We start from the raw sequence: 24,759 nt of genomic DNA, 5'->3' as shown, positions 1-24,759 counted from the left end.
GCCCAGCAGACCAGGTGGCACCGCTGGGCTCCTGCCAGCCAGGCACGGGGACGGAGCTCCTGGGCCCTGCCCGCGTCCCTGCAGACACTGTCCCCACACTGTCGGCAGCACCCTCTGCCAGTTCTGCCAGGTCCGTGCTCGAGAGTTTCTCCTCGGCCCACGCAGGGGTCAGGCCAGACGCACAAGCTTGGCCCTCAGGAGGCTCGGCGGCCACGATGGGGCGGGAGGACGAGCACCCAGCCTCCGGCCTCTGACAGGAGCCTCGGGCACAGAGCTGTCTCTCAGAGGTCCCGGCAGGCCTGCGCCTCAGTGGCCCTCAGCTGCCGCCGACTGAGGAAAGCTCCCTTCGTGGCCCACGATCCTGCCCTGGTTCATTTCTCTCCTCTACCAGTGCTTCCTGGAGCCACCTCCCGAATAACGACCCGCACTCACCCCTCTACTCCCCGGCAGAGCACCCACAAGGGCAGGGCTGGGGGCCCTAACTGGGCTGGGCCTGAACTCGGGCCTCCGAGCGCCTTGGAGGAAAGGCCGCGGGCACTGCCCCGGCTCTGGGGAAGGGGCCCTGGGGGAAGTGCCCGGCTCTGGGGGAAGTGCCCCGACTCTGGGGGAAGTGCCAGGGCTCTGGGGGAAGTGCCCGGCTCTGGGGGAAGTGCCCCGACTCTGGGGGAAGTGCCAGGGCTCTGGGGGAAGTGCCCGGGCTCTGGGGGAAGTGCCCCGACTCTGGGGGAAATGCCCGGCTCTGGGGGAAGTGCCCGGCTCTGGGGGAAGTGCCCGGGCCCTGGGGGAAGTGCCCGACTCTGGGGGAAGTGCCCCGACTCTGGGGGAAATGCCCGGCCCTGGGGGCAGTGCCCGGCCCTGGGGGAAGTGCCCCGGCTCTGGGGGAAGTGCCCGGCGCTGCCCGGCCCTGGGCCTACCTGCGGCGGGCGGGGCGGGCAGCCTTCTCCTCTGCTGCCGGGAGGAGTCGAGGGTCTGCACCTGCAAGGGACAGGGGGTCAGCGCCCGCAGAAGGCCGGGAGGCGCTCCACCTCGCGGCTCCCGGAGCGGGGCGCGCCGCACTCACCGGGGCCTGCGGCCTCTGCCCGCGTCTCCTCGTGAGGCGCCCGCAGGGAGCGATGTTTAACCCGGCCACCGTCAGGGCTGAGATCCGGCTCTCGATGTCCGAAATCTGAGCGCACGAGAGAGAAACAGGCGGCGGGAGGACTGGTGAGAGGCGGGCGCGGTGGCCTCGCCGTGCGCCCCACAGGCCTGCCTTCCACCCCGCGAGTGGCCTCTCCTCGGGCCAAGCGGGAAGGTGACGCCCACGCCTCTGCGCAAACGTCGTTCCAGCGTGCCAGCTCTGAGCACGTGGACCCCGGGGGGGCGGCAGCGGGCAGAGCGCGGGGGCAGGCGGTCCGGCGCGGCTCCCACGGGAGGACACGCTGGCACCGAGCTGGAAGGGGCAGGGGACCCTGCTTCCGTCTTCCAGGATCCGTGGGTCCCGACCACAGCACCGGCTTCAGGGCAGAGGCCAGCGGTGCCGGCTCAGGTCCATCTGTCCAGGAAGAGGCCAAGACGCCTTGAAAATCCCCCCTCCTGGGCACGGTTTCCTTGTCGACACCAGCGGGCCTACTGATGGTGTCTGGAGGGGGACAGAGGCAGGGGTCCCACTCCGTGCCAGGAAAAGGACACAGTCGTCCCCATCCAGGGGCAATGGGGACACGGGCCTGCTCTTAGGAAGGGCGTTACCATGTGCCAACCACGTGCTGGGCGCATCCCACGCCTCGGAATGACCCTTGGCCCAGGCACCTTCCCCAGGGAGGGCCGGGCTCAGGCCTCCCAGGCGTCCAGGCGGGGCCTAGAACGAGCCAAGGCGTGTGTCCAGGGGCCTTGCGGGGCCTGGCACGGGCAAGTGGCTGGAAAAGGGCCGCGCAGTGGCGGGCGAGGAGTGGCTCAGCCGGATGAGCCCGCACACCTGCCCACGCGTCACCTGAAGCTGGCCGGGCAGCCCCTGGGCCCCCCGCCCCGGGGTCTCCCCGCCCACTGCCCCTCACTGTCCTGTGCTGCTTTAGACAAACTCTAATTGTGCCGTCGCTTGCCAAGGGCTCTGTGGACAAAGGCGGGACAGTGCATCGGAGCGAAGGGCAGCGGGCAGCAGACGCGGTGGGCAGGGCTGGTTGGAGAAGGGCAGGGGCAGGCGAGAGCCACGTCTGCACGTGAGAACAGTCCCGGGGGCCGCTCGCCCGGGCCCCAGCCCCTTCCTGCCGTGACTCCCCGAGTCCCACGTGTTCCTCTGGGTACAGACCAATGGACTGCATGAGTCAGAAAGTTTGCAGGCAAAGCTTTCACCGTCCCTTCGTAACTGACTTGGGCTGGAGGCCACACTCTTTCCTGGCAGCTCACAGGCCCGGGAGACAGCCGCGACCTCCCGATTTGGCTGACTGCAGGCTCTGGAATTAGAAGCGGCTAACTTTTCAAGTTTTAGTCCTTAGGGCAAGGAATCAAGAAACAGGGAGAAACCACTGGGGACTTATCTGTTCATATTTCGTCGTCTGTATTTCATTCCTAAGACCGAATGCCCAATGACCTGTCCACTTGCTAAAAGGGGATAGTGAACTTGGCTCTGAGTTTCCTGGGAGCCAAAGCAAAGAGGTCAAGTGTAGACTCCATGCCTGTAAAGTAACAATGAAGGACTCAGAAGAAGAGTTTATTTCTGACACTGTTAAGAGAGAGAATTTCCAGGCATGCTCATGGAGCTGAACCTGTGTGATGCAGGGGAGAGACCCCGCAGTCTCCCTCCGCACCAGGCCATGGCCTCCCCGCGAAGGTCGACGCCATGCGCGCACTTCTAGAGTCTGGCTGAACCCCAAACCTGACGGAGCCGTCTCCCCTCCGTGGTGAGAACCCATCCTCAGGGGACCCGGGGTCATGGTGAGACGAGGCTCGGACCACAACACCGGGAGGCCGAGGCCTCGCTCTCTGGGAGGAGCTGGCGGCACAGGGGATTTCACGCCGGAGGCCCCAGGTCAAGCACGGGCAGGCCTGACGCCGCCACCAAGCTAAGGGGTCTGCAGGTGGTGCCTGCGTGCTGCGCTGCGCCCAGGATCGAGACGCTTCTCAAGCCCCGCGGCACGGGCTGGGGTGGGGGCTGCGGGCTGGGGTGGGCAGGGGGCTGGCCCTGGCGCGTCCGCCCTAGCTGCTTGAATCTGGACAAGGGGCTTAACTTTTGCAGCCTCGGTCCCCCCGACTACAGGGGCCTGACAGCTGCGGCCACCTCCTGGGGATGGGAGAGGACAGAGCAGGTGAAGCAGGACGCACAATTCCTGGCACAAAGTGAGACTCACTGAACGTGAGGTATTATTGATAACATTATTGCAATATATAAAAATTAATAAATTAATCAGCATGTTCAAACACATGGAAAATGAGCATCTAGGAACTCAGGATGATTTTTTTCTTTTTTTTGCCATTAAACACAGAAAAATTTAAGCCTAGAAAAATTTGGAAGCAGGAATATCTAATCCAATAAAACCCTCCCAAACACCCAGAGATAATATTGCTTTCTGCAAAACTATTCAAGAAGAATTTGCTGCACAATGGCTCCCATAAAATGAATAATTTGACCCTACTTTGTATAATTTTATAATAAATTGATTAAATGTGGGTGACATTTATGAAAAATATTGTTTTAAGGGCGCTGATCTTGCCAGTAGTAAGTAGTTGGCAGGCCGTCTGCTGAGAAGGTCATTCTAGGTCACAGCACTGACCCGTCCACAGAACGGGGATGCCCTGCCGCCTTGTTCTCAAGAGTGGATCATGGGAAGCAGATGTGGCTCGAGAGGTTGAGCTCCCACCTATCACACAGGAGGCCCTGGGTGTGGTTCCCCGAGCCTCTGAAGGAAGATGGACAAGACAGCGAGCTGCCATGGCAAGCTGACCCAACAAGACGACACAGTAGGACACACAAAGAGGAACACAATGAGAGCTACGACAAGCAGGGAGCAGAGGTGGCTCTAGGGATTGAGCACCTCTCTCCCACATGGAAGGTCCCAGGTTCGAGTCCTGCTGCTTCCTAAAGCGAAGACGAGCAGACAGACACAGAGAACACACAGCAAAAGGACAGGAGAGCAGACAGTGAGTGAAAACAATGAGGGGGGATGGAATAAAAAAAATAAATCTTAAAAATAAAGAACTCAATGTTTATTTGTGTGTGTGTTTATAAAATAAAGTGTTCAGGATGGTGGTGGTTGTTATGATTTTTGACGCTTTAAAAATAGTTATTTTTAAGATAATTTTCACCCCAGATTGTCCCCGCCTCTTTCCACGGGTGGTTCCTGCGGGCCCCAAGCCTCCCAAGGCTGCGTTTAGACGCAGGGGCTGCAGGAATGTCTCGGAGCCCAGGATCTGCACTGACTTGGCTGCGGAGACCAGTTTTTCTCAAGCTTGAGTGAAAGGGGAAGCTGGCCCGGGCCCCTGAGCCCGTGTCTGCAGATACCGTTTTGAGCGCCAGTGGCTCAGTCCCCGTCATTTGGGAGCCCTGGGGTCAGAGCCAAGGGCAGGTCCACGGAGACAGCAGAGCCGTGTCTTCACCAAGGACCCGGGTCTGTGACGGCCAGAGCCGATTCCTGCTCATCCTCACGCAAAACCCTGGGCCACCCACGCTTCGGTTTCCTCCCTTCGCTGAACCCCTTTCATCAAGCGCCAGCCCTGTTCCGGGAACCACGCCAGGCACGGCAGCCTGCGGCCAGGTCCTGCTCCACGCGGCCTGTGGCCTGCCCTGGGCCGGTCCCCAGCAGCTGCTGCACGGAAAGGCCCGGAGGGACCCGGAACCGCAGAGCAAGTCCCACCTCCAGGCCGGGGCACTCGGCAGGGGGAACCTGCCCAAGCTTCTGAGGGGAGCCCGAGACATTAGCACGACTTGAACCCGGGGATTCGCTGCACCCCGTGGCCTGTACCCAGTGAGCCCCCGGAGAAGGCAGGCGCTCCCCGGCACGGGGCGGCGAGGGCTTCTCACCTGGAGCTCCGCGCGGTGCACCTGCGCTGCCGCCGTGGCCACCTGGTCCTCCAGCGCGGCCAGCTCCGTCTCGGCGGTGCCGCTGTGGATGCGGCGGGCGGCGTCCTCCAGCTCGGCCAGCTGGCCCTCCAGCCCGTACACGGGCCCTGCCGCCAGGTACACCTGCGGAGCAGCAAGGCCGGCTTGGAGTTCAGGGGACGGGGGCCGTGGCCCTTCCCGGGGCCCTGGGAGAGGCCGGGAGCGACAGAGCCCACCGGACCCCAGGTTAGAGCCTCACTCCTGCCCGGCAGCCCGCGGCCTTGCCACCCCCGGCCGCCAGCCGCCCCTCCCCTCCCAGGTCCCTGCAAGGGAAAGCAATTCTAAGTTTTGAAAATATAAATCTGTACAGTATACATGGCATCTGCTACATAAATTGTGAGTTTTATTTGTCCAGTGACTATAAAAACCATAATGTCAAGACAGAAAAAAAAAAAGATAAACTCAAGATTTGTTTTTTCAATAAAAATTTCAATTGGTATTTAGTGCTTGAGAAAAATTCAGAAAACACAAAAGGGGTGAAATTTACTTAAAATAATTACAAATTTGGGGCAAAGTATCTCTATCTTTTGCTTGCTTGGAATAGGTTAAGGGAATTAAAATGAACTGGAGGGAAGCGGTTGTGGCTCAACTGATAGAGCATCTGCCTACTATATGGAGGGTCCAGGGTTCAAACCCAGGGCCTCCTGACACATGTGGTGAGCTGGCCCATGTGCAGTGCTGATGCGCGCAAGGAGTGCCGTGCCACGCAGGGGTATCCCCTGTGTAGGGGAGCCCCACACACAAGGAGTGCACCCCGTAAGGAGAGTCATCCCACATGAAAAAAGTGCAGCCTGCCCAGGAGTGGTGCTGCACACAGAGAAAGCTGACGCAGCCAGATGACGCAACAAAAAAGGTGACACCATTTCCCAGTGCCACATGACATGAATGCAAGTGGCCACAGAACAACACACATTGTATGGACACAGAGAACAGATGATGGGGCGGGGAGGAAGGGGAGAGAAATAAAATAAATCTTTAACAAAATAAAATAAAATTAAAAGAATTGGAAATTTGTAGTAGAAAAACACTATTTATTAGAAAATAGTGTGATGTTAAGAGATGCATGTCAAGTCTGTTTATCTGTCAGGACCATTTTGTTGAGAGTTGTCAAAAATTAGAGTGCGAATCAGATAAAGGGTGTAATTTGGGATAGAGGAAAATATTTTCCCTTATAAGTTTATAAGAGGATTCCCATAAAAATGGGCCAATAGAAAGTGAAATCCCTGGGAAGTCCAGACTCGGGGGTGCTGCCACAGAGAATCAAACAGAAGCTTCCTTGGCCTGATCAATGACTGGCAACACGAGGAGGGAGGTTTATCTAAGGGGGGAATTACTTAAAGAGAGGTTTTGGGGTTTAAGCAACATTTACAGAGTTCTAAGCATATAATCACAGCAATCCAGAGCGGATTTGACGTCAACGCCCGGCCCCGCCTTTCCCAGTTCCTTTAACTGGAGTTAAAGACGGATCAGAGCTGGGGCGGGAAGCGGAGCCCAGGGTGAGGGAGAAAATTAGGAGGATGGGGAGGAAGGGAGAGAGAGAGAGAGAGAAAGAGAGTGCAATTTGTCCCTATCCACATCAGAAAAAGAAAGGGCAAAACGATTTTTGGTAAGATAATATTAAATATAAACTTAGAGGTTTTTTTTTAAAAGATATATTTATTTATTTCTCTCCCCTTCCCTCTCTCCACCCTGGTTGTCTGTTCTCTGTGTCTATTTGCTGCATCTTCTTTGTTGGCTTCTGTTGTTGTCAGCGGCACGGGAACCTGTGTTTCTTTTTGTTGCGTCATCTTGTTGTGTCAGCTCTCCGTGTGTGCAGCACCATTCCTGGACAGGCTGCACTTTCTTTTTTTTTTGTCTTTATTCTTTTTTTTAATATTACATTAAAAAAATATGAGGTCCCCATATTGGCTGCACTTTCTTTCACGCTGGGCGGCTCTCCTTATGGGGTGCACTCCTTGCGCGTGGGGCTCCTCTCTGCGGGGGACACCCCCGCTTGACAGGGCACTCCTTGTGCGCATCAGCACTGCGCATGGGCCAGCTCCAAACGGGTCAAGGAGGCCCGGGGTCTGAACCGCGAACTTCCCATGTGGTAGACGGACGCCCTAACCACTGGGCCAAGTCCGCTACCCTAAACTTAAGAGTTTTGCACCATGAAACAAAATGTGGAATTCTATTTGTAAATGAAATATCCAAGTGTGGAAGGTAACTTTGGTCTTGGAGCCCTGACGTGACCAGCAGCGTGCAGAGCTCACCATCACCACATCCTTCTGTACCTCACTGCTGACCCTTCAGTGCGGTCGTCCGCTCACGTTCCTCGCTTCTTCTGCCAAGACAAGGCAACATGGAACAACTCCAACCCCTCAGCAAGGCGAGGCAGCCCATCTTTTACTTTTTGTCCCTTTAGCCTGCTTTCCTGGTGCCAGAGGGAAGGGAGGATTCAGTGGTTTGGCACTAGAACCTGCTGAAAGGAAATTCTGGCCAAACTCATGGTGCTTAAAGGACTGGAAGAGGATGAGTAGATGGAGGACGATGATGGGACAAGACGGTGGTGCTGATAGTGACAAGATGGCGTCAAGACGGTGACAAGACACTGATGGTGACATGATGGTGACACTGAAGGTGACAAACTGGTGATACTGATGGGACAAGATGCTGCTGCTGATGGTGACAAGATGCTGCTGCTGATGGTGAGAATAGTGACAGTTATTGTTACAGGCGCTGAGCCATGGGCTCCGTGTGGCTTTCTCATTTAATGCCCACAGCAGCCCTTCGGGCAGGTACTTCTCTGGTCACTGTGGTGAAGATGAGAACATTCTGGCCCAGGAAGATCAAGTGAATTTCCCAGGGCTCAGCCTGGAGGAGGTGGAGCCGGGATTTGAGCTTGAGAGGGTGATGCCAGATGCCACGCTTTGTCGGCCCTGTCCTAGGAGGCTGCGATTCTCCTCTCCACTGGACCGGTCACAGGTACCCAAGTCTCTGTGTCCACAGATGGTCACGCTACCGGCCCCGCCGCTGGGTTACAGGAGAAGTCCACGTGCTGTTTAATGAAAATGTTACTCCAGCCTTAAGGAGCCCAGTGGTGAAACGCCACCCTGGCGCCACTGGTTTCGGATGGTGCATCCTGGAGGGGCCCCTGGGCACTGCCTTGTCGGCCCACGCTCCGGGCCCTGGCGCTGTGGTCCATCCACTGGCATCTGTTTCTGCAAAACCTTCCTCGAAGTGGTCCGAGGGCCGAGACCGGGCGTTTCCCTAAGGAATACTTGGTGGGCGACACGCTAGGCTGAATGGTGTTGAACAGCTCTTGACCGTGGGACCCGCGGAGCTGCTGGGGTGCTGGTTTGTCTGTTTTCCCGGGACGTGCCTGCGGCATCCCCAGTGACCCCACCTGGCCTTGCTGGCCTCGGGCTCCAGGCCGCACTCCTGGGGCCTGAGGTCACGGCCGCGCGGGCAGCGCCTCCCCTGCTCTCCAGGGGCGCCGGGCACCTGCTGCCTGCCTCTGGCGCCACTTCCCTCTCGTGCTGCGGGAGGACGGACACCACCGCCTACTGCCAAGGCTGCCGGCTGCCGCCGCAGGTGTGTGCCACATGGGCAGGGCGCCCCAGAGGCCGGTGCAGCCCGCGTCTGTCCCCCACGGAGGAGGAGGTGGGCCTTGGCCGGCGGGGAGAAGCCCCTGCCCTGAGGAGAGGCCCCTGCCCCAAGGAGAGGCCCCTGCCCTGCCCTGAGAGGCTACTGCCCCGAGGAGAGGCCCCTGCCCCAAGGAGAGGCCCCTGTCCCGAGGAGAGACCCCCTGCCCCGAGGAGAGGCCCCTGTCCCGAGGAGAGGCCCCTGCCCTGCCCTGAGGAGAGGCCCCTGCCCTGAGGAGAGACCCCTGCCCTGCCCTGAGGAGAGACCCCTGCCCTGAGGAGAGACCCCTGCCCCGAGGAGAGGCTCCTGCCCCGAGGAGAGACCCCTGCCCCGAGGAGAGGCCCCTGCCCTGAGGAGAGGCCCCTGCCCTGAGGAGAGGCCCCTGCCCGGCCTCGAGATGTGCCGCAGGCCGCGAGGGGCCGGCAGGGTCCCCAGGCAGTGGCCCGCTCGCCCGGCTCTGTGCCCTGCTCTGGGGCCACGTGTGTCAATGCCAGGGCTCCCTGCCCCGCAGCTGAGGGGCATGACAGCTCTTCCTCTCGTGCGTTCTCCTGGGGCCTGCGGCCCTAGGTGCTCGTTGGCCCTCCCGGCTCGGCCTCTGGCCCCTGCTGCTCCCCGGGTGCTGCGGTCTGCCCTGCTTCCCCTGGCCGCACCTCAGCAAAGAGTCCCTTAGGACACTCCCCTCCCAGACCCGACAGGAACCGAGAGCTCCAAGCTGCACAGCGCGAGCTGCAGACACCGAGCCCCGGGCCTCAGGTCACGCCGGGGCTGCTGCGGCGGCTGCGACTGGCCCCGGGCATCCTGCCCGCAGGGGAGACCAGAGCTGATGGCACGTGCCCCTACCAGCTCCCGGCCAGCGGGGCCAAAGCTGAGACGAGGGCGTGCTGGAATCCGGCGCCAGCTGCTCTCTTCCCCAGCAGCATTAGAAGGAGGACGATCCCCTGGTTAAGCAGGGGACAGGGCGGCTGACGAAGAGGAGACTCGACAGCCGCAGGTGCCCTTCCTCTGCCTCATCTGACGCAGCTCCGGGACCTTCAGAAGTATTTTTAGAGCGGAAGCTTCTCATCCCAAAGTTCACCTTTCCCCATTCCCCTCTGCCCTGGTCTAGGGGAGCCAGTGTTCCAGGAGGAGAGAGAAGGCGTCACGGGAAGGAACGAAGGCGAGCTCTCTGTGGCCTCGATTTCACCGAAGCGGCGCGTCCAGGGACCCGCAGAGCCAGCCCTGCCCTTCCCCGCTGCCCCGGTTCCGTCCTAGAGAGGGCAGGCGTGCCTGTGGCTCCGTGATCCGGGAAATGAGATGAAGATCCCTGTCTTCTCCAAAACGTGTGGGAGCCAAAGCCCCAGGGAAGTGTCTCCAGCTCCTTCTGAGATGAAGCTCCAAGAGCTGGGGGGTCAGGAAGGGAAGGAGGGCGGGTGAGCCTCTGGGCGCAGGTGGCGGGCGGCCTCTCTGCCACAGGCCCCTGCGGGTTTCTGACACTTGGAAGCAGTGGGGAAGGGCATGTGTGTGGAACTGAAAGTATTAATGAACCCCAAAAGAAACACACATGACAAGCCCACTGCAGTTTTCACCATTCTCCTTGGGGGCAAAGAAGACACGCTGTCTTTGTTTTGTTAAGTATGCTGTGACAACAGACCGTTGTCATCTAAACTGGATATTTTCAGAGGAGCCTACGTTGTAAGTGTTTTGATTACCTTCCATTTCTGAGGAACCGTATCTTTACTTTCACCTCTGCAGTTCTGTGTGTCTAAGATCAAGGCCATCTGAGGACCATGAACCTGGAAGACTTGAGTTGCACACACAGTTAAAGGCAGAGATCTTGTCCATCGGAGGCCGAACATTTCCTCTTTTCTCTGAAAGGCTTCAGCCTTCCGATGTCACCCCTCATCACACGAGCATTTGCTGAGCACCCACCTGTCGGACCTGGGCCAAGAGCCGGCTCCAGAGACGACAGCGGGCACGACCCTGCAGAAGCTGTGCCCACCCAACGCGGCAGTGGCTTTGCCTCTGCCCCTCACCCGAACACGTGGGGGCGTAGACGTTTCTGACCGTCACCCGAGGGGGTGCTGCCACCGGCCTCTCGAGGGTGGGGGCTCGTTAAGTGCTCAACACCCCCCAAGCACAGGCCGCCCCACGGCAAGGAGTCACACAGACCCCGGGTCACAGTGCCGTGGGGCGGGAATGGGAAGGAAGCACAGGAGGCGGTGGGTGGGCGCCGGCGTGCTGAGGTTTGCAGGGCCCCCACGGCAAAGGGCCTTCAGCTCCTAAAGTAAACGATTATTGGGTCATTTTGATTTTGTTGTTATTGTATGAACCTTTGGCAGTTGCTGCTTTCTGGGAATGGCGCTCGTCAAGCACCCCACATTAGGGCGGCTCTGCTGGTCTGGAAAGTGGGGTCACCCGACCCCACTTGGCCCAGCCTCACGGGCAAGCCACGCCCATCGGTGACCGCGGCTCCGGTCGGAGTGGCTGAAGCCCCAACAGCTCTGTGCCTCCGCGCGTCTGTGGCGTTGGAAACGTCTCCACGGGAGGTCAAGGACGCACTTACGTGGGGTTGCGGGTGCTGGCAGGTAAGAACCTATTCCCGGGGGAGCAGACGGCGCGCAGGCCGAACGCCTGCTTCCCGCGGGCGAGGTCTCGGGTGCCATCCCCGGTACCTCCCAAAAGCACAACCAAAAAAGAGTCTCTTGCTTTCGTCCCAGTCAGAAGGCGAGCGCCGCCACACCAGCGTCGTGAGGCCAAATCCAACGCGCCCCGCACTGCGACGGGGCGGCCCCAGTGAGGACGCGCGTCCTGTCCCCCCCCACGCGCCCCCGGCCACAGACGCATTTGGAGCCTAGACGCTGTTTTTCCTCCTTGAATGGAAGGAGAAGCGACAGAGCTCCTCGACAGAAATAACGAGGTTTGCAAACACCGTTTAGAAGCTTAAGTCTCAACTACGCGGATGTGAATTTTGAGAATAAGGTAAGGCCTGCCTTTCTCCCCAGACACCTCAGAGATGTGCGCGTTTCCGGGGGAACAAGCTGATGGCCTTCATCCTCCTCAGAGGCCGTGTCTGGGGCGTGCCTCCGGGGCCCCGCGTGCTGCCTTCAGGGGCCTGGCACCCCGCCGCCTCCTCCAGGGCCCGGACCCTCCGCCAAGACTTCCTCGAAGCAGGAGGGACCTGGCGCCACGCCCGGCCTAGCCGGGCCTCAGAAGGAACAAGTCCAGAGGGGGGCGAGGAGCAAGCCCCGCTCCCGGGCGCCCCAGGAGAGCTCCCACTCCCCAGCGAAAGCCCGGCCTTGGGGAGGCATCGCCGCCACCAGGGCTGGTTTTATTTCCTTTCTTCCTCGGTGTCTCTGTGCTGAAGGCAGCAAATGCCTACTTGTCAGAGGATGAGGGAAGGCGCTGGGTCCTCTTACCAAGGTTGGAAAGGTTTGGACGACTCCCTTTAGTACATGCTGTGGGCCAGTTTAGGAGATGGGCCATGAGGTGTCTTATATGCTAAGAGGACACTGGACATTTATTGGGCTTTACTGGGTCACGTGTTTTGTGCCAGGAATCATGCTACATATTTTACTTGCAAAGATGAAACGTAGTGTTCTGTCTACTCGACGGCAGGCATTTCCCTCCTGCTCAGCCGAGTCCAGCAGCCATGGCCGGCCTCGAGGCGGGGAGAGCCGGGCAGCGGCAGGAACAGGGCGGGGGGTGCTGGCAGGGCCTGGGCTCAACGTGGCCCAGGGAGATGCGGAACCGGCCCCTGGTGGACCCTGGGGCTGGGGCTGGGGAGGCACAACGAGTCCCGGCCGTGTTGGCCGCTTCAACGCCGAGGCAGGGCAGGCTGGACACGGCCGCAGTGCTTGGCCACCGCATCCTGGAGCGGCACTGGCCGCGCTGCCTTTACCTTCTCCACGTGCTCGGAAACACCCTCCCCACCGCCCTCGGGCCCCCAAGCCCCAGGGTCCTGAGTCTGCACAGAGGCCAGGCCGCCTCTGCACGTGGAGACGCAGCACCTGCTGGCGCTGGAGGGGCCGGTTCCCTCATCTCGGGCCAGGACAACCCCGAGACGCAGCCTGGACCCCAGAGCGCCTAGGGATCTGCTAGCGCCCTCTGCAGCGCTCCCCGAGGCTCCTGCCCTTTCCCTCACTCCACGCACGGCCAGCCTTCCCGAAGCACTTCCCCGAAAAGGCAAACCCCACCCCAGGACATGCTTCTGGGCCCACACTGAGACCTTCCTGAGCACACACCGTGCTGTGTGTGTCCCTGTGCCCCAGGCGAGGACACACCGTGGTGTGTGTGTCTCTGTGTCTCAGCTGAGGACACACCGTGCTGTGTGTGTCCCTGTGCCCCAGGCGAGGACACACCGTGCTGTGTGTGTCCCTGTGGCCCCAGGCGAGGACACACCGTGCTGTGTGTGTCCCTGTGTCCCAGGCGAGGACACACAGTGGTGTGTGTGTCTCTGTGTCTCAGCTGAGGACACCGTGCTGTGTGTGTCCCTGTGCCCCAGGCGAGGACACACCGTGGTGTGTGTGTGTCTTTGTGTCCTAGGTGAGGACACAGCGTGGTGTGTGTGTGTCCAGCTGAGGACACACTGTGGTGTGTGTGTCCCTGTGCCCCAGGCGAGGACACAGCGTGGTGTGTGTGTGTCCCTGTGTCCCAGGCGAGGACACAGTGTGGTGTGTGTCCCTGTGCCCCAGGCGAGGACACACCGTGGCGTGTGTGTGTCTTTGTGTCCTAGGTGAGGACACAGCGTGGTGTGTGTGTGTCCAGCTGAGGACACACTGTGGCGTGTGTGTCCCTGTGCCCCAGGCGAGGACACAGCGTGGTGTGTGTGTGTCCCTGTGTCCCAGGCGAGGACACAGTGTGGTGTGTGTGTGTCCCTGTGTCCCAGGTGAGGACACACCGTGGTGTGTGTGTCCCTGTGTCTCAGCTGAGCACACACAGTGCTGTGTGTGTCCCTGTGCCCCAGGCGAGGACACAGCGTGGTGTGTGTATGTCCCTGTGTCCCAGGCGAGGACACAGCGTGGTGTGTGTGTGTCCCTGTGTCCAGCTGAGGACACAGCGTGGTGTGTGTGTGTCCCTGTGCCCCAGGCGAGGACACACCATGGTGTGTGTGTGTCTTTGTGTCCTAGGTGAGGACACAGCGTGGTGTGTGTGTCCCTGTTCCCCAGGCGAGGACACAGCGTGGTGTGTGTGTGTCCCTGTGCCCCAGGTGAGGACACAGCGTGGTGTGTGTGTGTCCCTGTGTCCAGCTGAGGACACAGCGTGGTGTGTGTGTCCCTGTGTCCCAGGCGAGGACACAGCGTGGTGTGTGTGTGTGTCCCTGTGTCCAGCTGAGGACACAGCATCATGTTCCCTGCACGCGCTCCTCCTACACGGGGACGCCCAGCCCCTCTTACGTTTTCTTCCAGGGACGTCAGCTGCTCGTCCAGCCTCACTTGGTCTGTCCCAGGAGGAAACGCCCCCTCCTCTTGGCCGGGAGGGGCTGGTGGGAAGTGCAGGGGCCCCGTGGACTGCGCGATCAGCTCCTCTGTGGCGTTGATGACCTTCAGGACTTCTGTGGAGATGGTGCAGAGAGAGACAGCAGAATACTTCTGTTGGCCCAAGCACAGGAGGGGACAGAAGACAAGAACGACCATTAACAGCAGCACGGAATCCCCACTCACTGCACACTGCTCTCCACTGCGTACCGGCTTGTCATCCCGCACACAATGCGCCAACAGTGAGGAGAGAGGAACCGCGGCACAGGCACCGGGCGAGGCCGGCCCCGCTGGGAGTAGCCCCGGTTCACAGGGAGTAGCCCCGGTTCACAGGGAGTAGCCCAGGTTCACAGGGAGTAGCCCCAGGTTCTCCGGGGCGGAGGCCGTGGGGGAGCTCCAGCGAAGCTGCCGGCCTCCAGGCCTCCCTGACGGCTTCAGACCCACCACCTTGTTTACCAGACGCTGTTCTATGTCCCCAACGTATCCTCAAATACGTCCGACGACACCCACGCCGAGGCGCAGCGAGAGCCTCCTGGACTGAGGCTTGGGCGCCGTGGGCGCCAGGTCTGGCTCAGCTCGTCTGGCCGGGGGACCTGGGCAAGTTGTTCCATCTTGGAACTCGGTTTTCTCATCCGTGCAAAGCGTCCGGACAGCGTTTCTCTGCCTCTTTCAGCTCCCACAGAACCACCGCCCGGCCCCTGCCGTCCTCCCCCCGCGCTGGGAGGCTGCGCCCTGGGCCTGGGGCCTGTGGCTCTCGTGGCCGGGGCCACGGGCATGAATGGCTCAGCACGGCCTTGGCATGAGCCAGCGCCGCTGTTTGCTTAAGTCCGTTTTAGAAAAGGCCGTTTTGTACGTATGCAGGCGTATTTGTCTCCCTTCTACCAGCAAGAAACACGCATTTGGCCCCATTTGGCAGAAGAGGTGCCTTTGAATGTCTTTTGGAAAGAAATACACGACTCGGGGTTTCAGACAAAAAAGTCAGAGCACGCGGATGGACACAGGTGGAACGTCACGCAAATCTACCCGGCCGGGGCGTCAACGGGCAAGTCACTGCCACCAACCGACCTCTGGTGTTGTGCGTGCAGCAGCTCCCCTTTCGCCGCCTGACACGGTCCTCGGTGAGAACGACCACGGCATGCGGGAGCACACGCTCCAGCCGAGCAGTGTAACACGGCAAGGAGCGGCCACCTCTGCTGCTGGCGGTCACCGCGCTGTCCCTTCCACAAACAGCCTTGCTCACTCTCCACGGGGACCGCCAGCTGGAAGCCAAATATCGCCCACGGGCTGTTTTGACCACGTGCCTTCTGAGAGTGCACAGGTCCCAGTTCTCTCATCCCTACCGTTCAGTCCCCATGTGCTAGGGCGCCTTGCGGGGCTCCCGGCTGGGTGGTGCTCCTGGCTGGGTGGTGCTCCCAGCTGGGGCCGTGCTCCCGGTGGAGGTGATGCTCCTGGCTGGGTGGTGCTCCCGGTGGAGCCCGTGCTCCCGGCTGGGTGGTGCTCCCGGTGGAGCTGGTGCTCCCAGTGCAGGTGGTGCTCCTGGCTGGGTGGTGCTCCCGGGGGAGTCCATGCTCCCAGTTGGGGTCATGCTCCCGGTGCAGGTGGTGCTCCTGGCTGGGTGGTGCTCCCGGTGGAGCCCGTGCTCCCGGCTGGGTCCGTGCTCCCAGTGCAGGTGGTGCTCCAGGCTGGGTGGTGCTCCCGGGGGAGTCCATGCTCCCAGTTGGGGTCATGCTCCCGGTGGAGCTTGTGCTCCTGGCTGGGGCCGTGCTCCTGCTGGGGCTGTGCTCGCGGCTGGGCAGTGCTCCTGGCTGGATGATGCTCCCAGCTGGGGCCGTGCTCCCGGTGGAGGTGGTGCTCCCACATAGCAGGTTTGGGGGCTGCTGGCCAGCACGGGCGCAGGCCCTGCCCTCACGGTGTGGGCAGCCTCTGTCCTCCCCCCTGCACACTGACATGCTTTCTGTGTGGCCTCTGCACTTGCCGTGAGGTCGCAGGGAGGGGTCCCGGCAGCTGGCGGGAGGCGCGTCACAGCTTCTCCCGGAAGGTCTGTGCGTGGGGGAAGGCCTGGAGCCCCTCCAAGGGAACCAGCCTCCAGCTGGGGAGGCACCGAGAAAGGCCAAAGGAAAATTGGACAGAACTTCCGGCTGGCGGCCCGGTTTTGCTTTCCACTGAGAACACAAACCAGAATTCACACGCCGCGATCCACCTGCAGGGAGTCAAGTCTTGTCTGTTACACAGGAGCGGCTGTGCTCGGCTTGGGGGTGGGAGGGGCACTGCCAGGGCACTGAGCAGGACACGCAGCCTCCTGGACCTCGGGCCACTCACTGGCCCCCAGAGCGTTAGGCTGGGAGATTTGTTACAGGGCTGACACTGACTTGGTATGTACACTGTCCCATTCCCTGCCAGGCTAGATTTAAAAGCAGAAGCACCTTCCGCAACGACGTTAAAGAGAACTGTCTTCAGCACTGGATGCGGTTTTGTTGAGATCAAAAGCCGGTGGGGATGCAGGGGGCTGGCGGGAGTCCTGTGGGCAGGAGCAATGGACAGCGGCAGGGTGCCTTCTGCTGCTGCCTTCCAGCACCAGGGGGCTTCCAAGCCCAGAGCGCGCTCCCTGCAGGAGCTGAGCTTCTCCTGACGCCATCCTCAGGGGACCGAACCCGACAGTGTCACTTGGGTAAGCGGATCAGGCCGCGGAGGTCGGGACGGGAGGGGCGGGCGCAGTAAGAAGGCTGGCTTCAAAGACAGGAGTCACGGGATGAAACGGCGGGCAGCCCTCGTCCCAGGTGACGGGTACGCTCACTGTCAGCTGCGCGAGGAGACGGTGTCCGTTGTGTGGTCAAAGCAAGCACAGTCCTGACTGTTACTGTGAGGGGATGTCTGGATTTTTTTTTTTTAGAGATTTTTTAAATTAATTTCTCTCCCCTTCCCCTCCACCCCTGCCCCAGTTGTCTGCTCTCTGTATCTATTTGCTGCCTGTTCTTCTTTGTCTACTTCTGTTGTTGTCAGCAGCATGGGAATCTGTGTTTCTTTTTGTTGCATCCTCTTGCTGTGTCAGCTCTCCATGTGTGCAGCACCATTGCTGGGCAGGCTGCACTTTCTTTCACGCTGGGCGACTCTCCTTACGGGGCACACTCCTTGTGCATGGGGCTCTCTTACGTGGGGGACACCCCTGCGTGGCACGGCACTCCTTGCGCGCATCAGCACTGCGCATGGGCCAGCTGCACACAGATCAAGGAGGCCTGGGGTTTGAACCGTGGACCTCCCATGTGGTAGATGGACGCCCTAACCACTGGGCCATGTCTGCTTCCCGGATGTCTGGATTTAACTTATTTGTCAGCTGGTCGCACCTGCGGCTGATGCGTCTCCAACCAAGGAAGGAGACTGTCCTCAGTGAGGCAAGCCTCATCCGGTCCGCCAACAGCCGTGAAGGGAGCTGAGGATGTCAGCCTCAGAAGGAAGAGGTCCTGTCTTTACAAGTCAACCAGCTTTCTGGACTGCAGCCTTCGTCAGAGTTCCCAAACTGTGAGCTGCCCTACGGAATTCAGCTAAGCCAGCCCCAAAGTCATGTGAGCCAATTCCTATTACAAACCTCTGTACATCTACCCTGTTCTGTTTCTTTGCTGAACCCTGGCTAACATATAAGCCAGCCTTCCAGTGATCAAAGAAATACAAATTAAATAACACATTTAGCAAACTCCAGGCCCACGCATGTTTCCCTGGAGGAACGCCAAGCGTATGCCAATGTGCAGGGCAGGCGCGGCAGGCTCTCGAGTGGCTGGTCTGCAGAGCGCAGGGTTTGCTCTGAGGCACCCACACTCTCCCATTCAGCCCCCCAGCTACTGGGGGTCACTTTGAGAGCCCAAGAGTCCAGCTTTAGGGTTCGTCTGAGTCACAACCCCTCGTGGCACATGGAATCCATACTGCCAACCACACCACCACTGGGGCGCAAGCCCGCAGCCCGTGCCTCGGGGTTTAACGTAGCGGGAAGCATCGCAGGCTGAGAGCCCACAGCAGCCGCGTCCCACGGAGAGGGAGAAAGGCAGCCCCACTCCTCCCCTGCCAGGGCGCAGACCCGCCACTCCCTCGCTGAGGACGCGTGCAAGCCTCAGCCTCTGCGATGACCCACTCTTCCCCGCTCGACTCACAACAGGACAGACGCCTTCCCGCTCTAACGTGGGGCCGTCCTGAAGCCCACAGCTGTCTCCTCTTTTCTTTCCAGGGACTGTCAAGTAGAGCAGCGTGTCTTCCTTTCTGCCCCACTACTCAAGCTTTAGCCTTAGGAAGCTGTCCATCCCGTTGGAACCCACGCACTTTCCTTAGTATTCAGATGTTGCCACAGACAGACATTTTTACTCCGTTCCTTATAAACTGTTTCCCAAAGGCACGTGGAAGGCAAGGGGTCACCAGGGGAGAGGAGGGCCTGCGCCTTCAGGACTCTGCAGAGGAGAACGTTTGCATCCTGAACTCTAGGAAGGGACCCACAGCCGGCCTGGGCTCACGCTCTGCTGCCGCTCTGTTGATTCGGCCTTTGGAGATGAGGGACTGTGGCTCAGTGAGGGGAGGCAGCGCTGGAATTTGGGCTCGTGGCCTTGCGTCTCCGTGTTCTTCCAAAGTCCCGGTCTGCCTGGAACCTCAGGACAAGACCTTCCTTGGAGAAAGGGCCTTTGTGGATGAAGCGCCACTGGCCTGGGCTGGGCCTGCTTGTGACCGGCGAGAGGGAACACAGACTCATGGGGAGCAGGCGCTGGCGAGATGGAATTTGGCCGGCGCATCCACAAGCCAAGGGCTCCAGGGCTGCTGCCAGGGCCCGGGGCCCTCGCGGCGCAAGACAGTGCCGCCACCGGCACGGCCAGAGGCCCACCGACGAGGCCGCACAGACACGCGCGGCCCTGCGCAGGGAGAGCTGTGAGCAGGGCTCTTCGAGACCAGCCGCCCGGGGAGCCGCTGAGGGAGACCCAAGCAGGGGAGGCCTGTGGGCCTGGGTGCAGTCACACCGCACGGCCCCGCCTTACAAAGGCCTCCTGGCTCCGGGCAGTGCTCCCGCCAGGCTCCTGGAGTGGGCAAGACAACTTGTCCAAATGCCCTGACTGTACATCTTTTCCTCCTTTCCAAGGGTCAGAAGAGAAAGCCCACATGTCCTCCTGAATAGCTGGCAGAAATTGGCTAGAAAGATTCGGTGCAGCGACGTTTCAGTTCTCACGGGACGTGAGGTGCCTGGTGAGGCCTCCAAGCCCGCCGGGGCACACTCGCCACGAACAGGCTCGTGCCTTGAAGAGCGACTCAACGAAAGACGGGGACAGAGACTGTGGAACAGAGCTGGAGCATGAACTTAATAAATTAGCACATGTGACAAGCCAAGAAATTCAACATAACAGAAGTTAGAGGAGGACTGACCGCTAGGAAGCGTCGGGCTCTTAGAACACCAGGTCCTGACGGCCACGGCCATCTGTGTTAGTCAGCAAAGGCTGCTGGTGCAAAACACCAGGAATTGTTGGTTTTTATAAAGGGTATTTATCTGGAATAGGAGCTTACAGACACCAGGCCATTAAGCATAAGTTACTTCCCCCATCAAAGTGTATTTCCACATGTTGGAGCAGATGGCTGCCAATGTCTGTGAGGGTTCAGGCTTCCTGGGTTCCTCTGGGCTCAGCTACTCTGTTTTCTCCACAAGGTCAGCTGTAGACTATCAGGTGAACGGCTCTGTCTCTCTTCCCAGGGCTCCAGCTTCAGCATCAAAGTCCAACATCAAAACTCCACCATTAAAATCTCCCAGCTCTGTCCTTTGCCTTTTATCTGTGAGTCCCCACCCCTTGGTGCCCTACTGCACAAGAGGTTTACATAATTCCTTAATCAAGGAAACCTCTGAATCCAATATAATCTAATATGCCCAGAGGAAAAGATCAGTTTACAAACATAATCCAATATTTCTTTTTGGAATTAATCAATAACATCAAACTGCTACACCATTTATGAAAGATTAATTTTAAAAATGGTGATTATAGACATGAATTGAAAAATAAATGCTGCCATCTGCAGTTTCATTCCAGAATTAAGCCGAAGGACTCTCTCTGCGTCCCTGTGGTCATTTTCTTGCCCCCTCCGCTGAGTCCCGAGGCCCCACTCCGGCGGCCACCCCGAGGACCGAGGTCCGCCCGGGCAGGCGTAGAGCCGCTGGGCCGGCCGTGGCCGTCGGGCGTTCCTGCTGTTTCGTCCCGGCTGTGCCTCTGAAAGGACGTCCTGCTGCCCAGTGGAAGTGCTCCCATGCTGGCCGCTACGGCCTGGCGCGTGCGGCTCTGGGAGAGCGGGACCTGCTGCCCGAGCTCGCTGGGGAGGAGGTGGCCGGGCGACCACACGGGCTGGACACGGGCACGTCCCCCTGGCCCCGCCCTGCTGAAGCCTTTCCCACCAGCCTTTCCCCCCAGCTCAGGAGGCCCGGGCCCTCCCCGCTCCCCGGAGCCCGTGGCCCTGCGGCTCTTCCTCGCACTTGCCAAGCCCTTCCGACCCCGCGGCCTCTGCACTGAGGGGCCGCCCTTAGGTCCCACCGGCTTCCCTCCGTGGACCTTGGGTCGCGGCCTGGAGGACGCCGGTGGGAGGGGGCCTGAGCCCCGTGGACTCCTGGCCCCGCTTAGAGCAAATCTAAAGCCACGTGTTAGTCTTTTTTCTAAATTCGTGTGCATGCTGTTTTGATGAACAAAATACCTATTTATGTAAAAGCATTTCCAAATTCATAACTTTGTGTCATATATTTTTTTTTGTTTTTGTTTTTTTTTTCAAATTCTACTCAATTTATTCATTTTTTAAAAAATATTACATTCAAAAAACATGAGGTCCCCATTCACCCCCACCCCACCACTCCCCCCACAGCAACACTCTCCCCCATCATCATGACACATCCATTGCATCTGGTGGGTACATCTCTGGGCATCGCTGCACCCCATGGCCTGTGGTCCACACCACAGCCCACACTCTCCCACGTTCCATCCAGTGGGCCATGGGAGGACATACAATGTCCGGTAATTGCCCCTGCAGCACCACCCAGGACAACTCCAAGTCCCGAAAATGCCCCCACATCACATCTCTTCCTCCCATTCCCCGCACCCAGCAGCCACCATAGCCACTTTCTCCACACCAATGCCACATTTTCTCGATCATTAACCACAATAGTTCATGAATAGAATATCGTTAAGTCCACTCTAATCCTTATTGTACATATATTGTTTTAATAATAAAATATTATCATGTCCATGATATTTTCGATATTCAAAATGAGTTATCTGGGAAAAAATCCTCTAGGGCTTCACTGTGGTAGATACTCCGAGACGGATATTCTCCAGGTTCTAGAAGTATCTTTCCTTTCCTGGACCACCGAGAGCCTTGCTTTTCTCTATTTTTAAAAGGGAATATGTGCTGATGTTTCCAAGGGCCATTCTGGCATCGGTGGGGATTATCACGTGCTTTTAAAACACAGCACTTACTAGCTGATCGAGGACAGCGGGCTTTCCTGTTGTTGACTCATTTTGCATCCTCAGAATAAAACGTGCTGGTGTTGGCAGGGGCTTCTCTTCAGGCTGCGGTTTAGGCTGCGGGATTTTGTGGAGGGTTTTGGTGTCTGTTTCCTGCCCTCCCTCCCCGCCGCCTCTCCTCCTTTTATTTTTATAGTCTCTATCCAGAAGCGTTCGCCAGCGGCCCGGTGCCTTCCACCTGCAGAGCTTTGGCCACGGCGGGGCCTGGCCTTCCTCTCCGCCCACCTGCCAGGCTCCCGTCGGCCCCCTGCGAGGCTTCTGTGGGGCCAGAGCTCTCCAGGCCCCGTTTTCTAGACCGCTCTGCTCAGAGCCTTCCAGAGCAGATCTGCCTTTCCCTCGTGAAGCCGGGTCTGTCCTGTGTCCCACTGCACTGCTGTGGCTGAGAGAGCACGTTTTTCTGTAATAGCGTCTCTCGGGCAGCACCTGCCTTTTAACAGAGCCCTGGAGGGGCCTCACGCTGCATCCCTGGGTGGTCTCTCCAGCGCCTGCCCACCCTCTGCCCCGAGCGGGAGCTGTTCTGCCGAAGCCCCGGGAGCCAGGAGAGAACCCGGCCTCTTGTGTTCTCAGCAAGGCGGGTCCTTCCTGACATGCGTGCACACACACATGCAAGCACACACATGCACACACACCTGCACACGCATGCACACAACAGGCACACACAGTGTGTACACAACACACACTCATGCACGTATGCACACACGTACACACAACACACGCACGCATGCATACACATGCACGCACACAAATGCACACTCATATACACATGCACACTCACACGTATGTACACTCAGCACATGCACACATGCACTCACACATGCACACACTCAGGCACATACGCACATGCACACACATGCACACACATGCTCACACGGCACGAGTTGAGGGATCCAGTGATGTTGACGACGATGGGAGTGAGACGGAGGCGCCGCTGTGGTGAGAGCTGCAGCTCTGCGTGGCGAAAGCCTCTCCTGTCCCAGGGCAGCAGCTACGTGGAAAGCTGGGAGAGTGCACTGAGCAGCCTAGGCCGACTGAGGCCAGTGCACCTGCAGGAGATGCCCGGCATCCAGTGCCGCATCCGTGTGCCAGGCGGAGGACAGCGCACGCTTCTGAGCAGAATGCTACCTGGTGACACACGTATCATCACGCGAACGCCAGTTATTTCAGGAGGGCGAGACACACACGAGCTGGACTTCATGCTCAGACTGTGATAGCAACATAAAACGTCTCACAAGCCCCTGGAACTTAGAAACCCGAGTCGGTAACCCTCTCTCCTCGACCACTGCCCAGGGCTGGGCCTCCACGGGGCGCGGCGTCTGCAAGCAGGCAGCAGCCGTCAGAGGATGTCCGAGTCGTTTCTTGTTCTGAGAGGTGCGCTCATCACCTCTTGGATGTGGGGGAGGATTATTCTATGAAGCTATAAGTGGGGAGGTGACTTCTGGCCCGTGACTCCTTTGTGAAAATGAAACACAATGACTCACTTACTGGTGACAATTAATAAATGAAAAACTTTTAATAAAAATGCTTTCAGGGCACCGGACATACTAACTCGGCTATAATTCAATAGTTCACTAACTTGACTCAACAGATCTCGTGTTCCAAAGGCTTGACGCGTGGGGCACCTTTCGCGGTGGACTCAGTGTGTGCATCAGGAAACAGCTTACCCCATTCAGTACCCACTCGACCCACGGCTCTGGAGCCAGAGGGGCCCTGGGAAGTGCCGCCCCGGCTGGAGATCAGCCCCGACCGTCCACAGAGCCCAGGCTGGTCCCGGTCCTTCCTCGCCTCGCTCTTTCGGGGTGCAGCACCTGCGTCCCTGGAGGCCAGGGGTCCAAAAAGCCCCTGGAGCCAAGACTTCCCTCCAGAGCCGCCGGCGTGGCCTCGTGGTGGAGGAGAGGCTCGCGCCCTCCTGGGCTCTGGGCACCTCGGGGCTTGTAGGGCTGGGACTTGACGGAAACTGGGCAGTTCCTTCAGAGGAGCATGGCCGGGGCACCCAGTTCTCCGAGAGGGTCTTGGGCCCCAGGCCCTGCAGTCTGTGCTTCCGCTCACTGAGGTTCAGATGGCATCGGCCCCCCAGCTCACCACCGGCCCCCGACCCCCAGCCAGAGCAAGACATTCAAGCCAACTCTCAGGACAATTCTGCTCACAGCAGAGGGCCGACGCCAACCAGGGAAAAGGGAGCTTCTACAACGGCTCCCCTGTGGTTGGACAGGGTCCTGAGGTCCCAGGAGAACTGGGGAGAACTGATGGCACTGTTTCCATGGAAACACGTGCACTGCACGGCCTGGGCTCCCAGGAAGCAGGGACAGCGGTGGAGGCAGGAGGGGTCCGTGACGTCGGGGAAGGCACTCTCCGCACAAGGAAGGCTCCTCTTGGTCCAGGCAGGGTGATGAGCGGCCCCTGGCCCCCGGGCGTCCTCCCTGCTGTTCGCAACACTCAGGCGTGGGTCTGTGACCGGCCCCCGACAGTTCTCCTATCCGGTAACTGTGATACTGCGTCCCCCAGAAGCAGGGCCTGAGGTCAGGATTTGAGAGCCTGTGGCCTGTTGGGGGGCAATCTGGAGGGAACCGTGGGAGAGGGGTGGGGAGGGGAGGCAGGGAGGGGGGGGAGTCTGTGGGGAGGGCAGGCGGGGAGGGGGGAGCCAGTGGGGAGGGCTCTTCAGGAAGCTTCTGCTGGGGTCTGGAGCTCAGCCACTGGGAGCCCTGGGGTTGTCACTCCCTCCTCCCCGAGGCGCAGCAGAGCCTCTTCCCAGCGCACGGGTGGGGGCTGCTCCTGGGCAGCGCGATTTCACTGGCCTCCGGCCTCCTTCTGCTTGGCAGAGGGGCTCCCGCTGCCAGGAGAGCCCGGGCAGTGGACTCGGGGCCTGTGGGCACCCATGGCAAAGCACGGAGAGCGGACAGCTTCTGGAAGGCTTTGTTAGCCCAGATCCACCCTCAAAGGTGCCGTGTGTGTGTGTGTGTGTGTGTGTGTGTGCGCGTGTGTGTGCGCGCGCGCCTGCGTGTGCCACTTGGGGGAGTCAGAGCCCCCAGATCCTGAAGCTGGCCCCGGGGCTGTGAGGAGGGGTCTCCCCCACTCACTCTTTGCACAGCCTGAAGAAACA

At 59.5% G+C, this 24,759-nt stretch overlaps 1 protein-coding gene across 4 annotated transcripts in view; it reads right to left on the bottom strand.

The window, feature by feature from the left end:
• The window catches only part of MYRIP (myosin VIIA and Rab interacting protein), a 266,848-nt gene that overhangs the window by 7,555 nt on the left and 234,534 nt on the right, over positions 1-24,759 (bottom strand). For all 4 annotated transcript variants that reach the window (XM_058288187.2, XM_071211987.1, XM_071211986.1 and 1 more), the window contains 4 exons: positions 14,065-14,259; positions 4,991-5,152; positions 1,061-1,165; positions 915-975 (listed from right to left, as the gene is read on the bottom strand). In XM_058288187.2, coding sequence (XP_058144170.1) covers positions 915-975; positions 1,061-1,165; positions 4,991-5,152; positions 14,065-14,259 — 523 coding nt within the window. The remainder of the gene's footprint in view (positions 1-914; positions 976-1,060; positions 1,166-4,990; positions 5,153-14,064; positions 14,260-24,759) is intronic.

This window comes from Dasypus novemcinctus, chromosome 26 (genome assembly GCF_030445035.2).
Source record: "Dasypus novemcinctus isolate mDasNov1 chromosome 26, mDasNov1.1.hap2, whole genome shotgun sequence".
NCBI lineage: Eukaryota > Metazoa > Chordata > Mammalia > Cingulata > Dasypodidae > Dasypus > Dasypus novemcinctus.
Note: the sequence above shows the minus strand (reverse complement) of the source record. Positions and strands in the feature narration are given on the sequence as shown.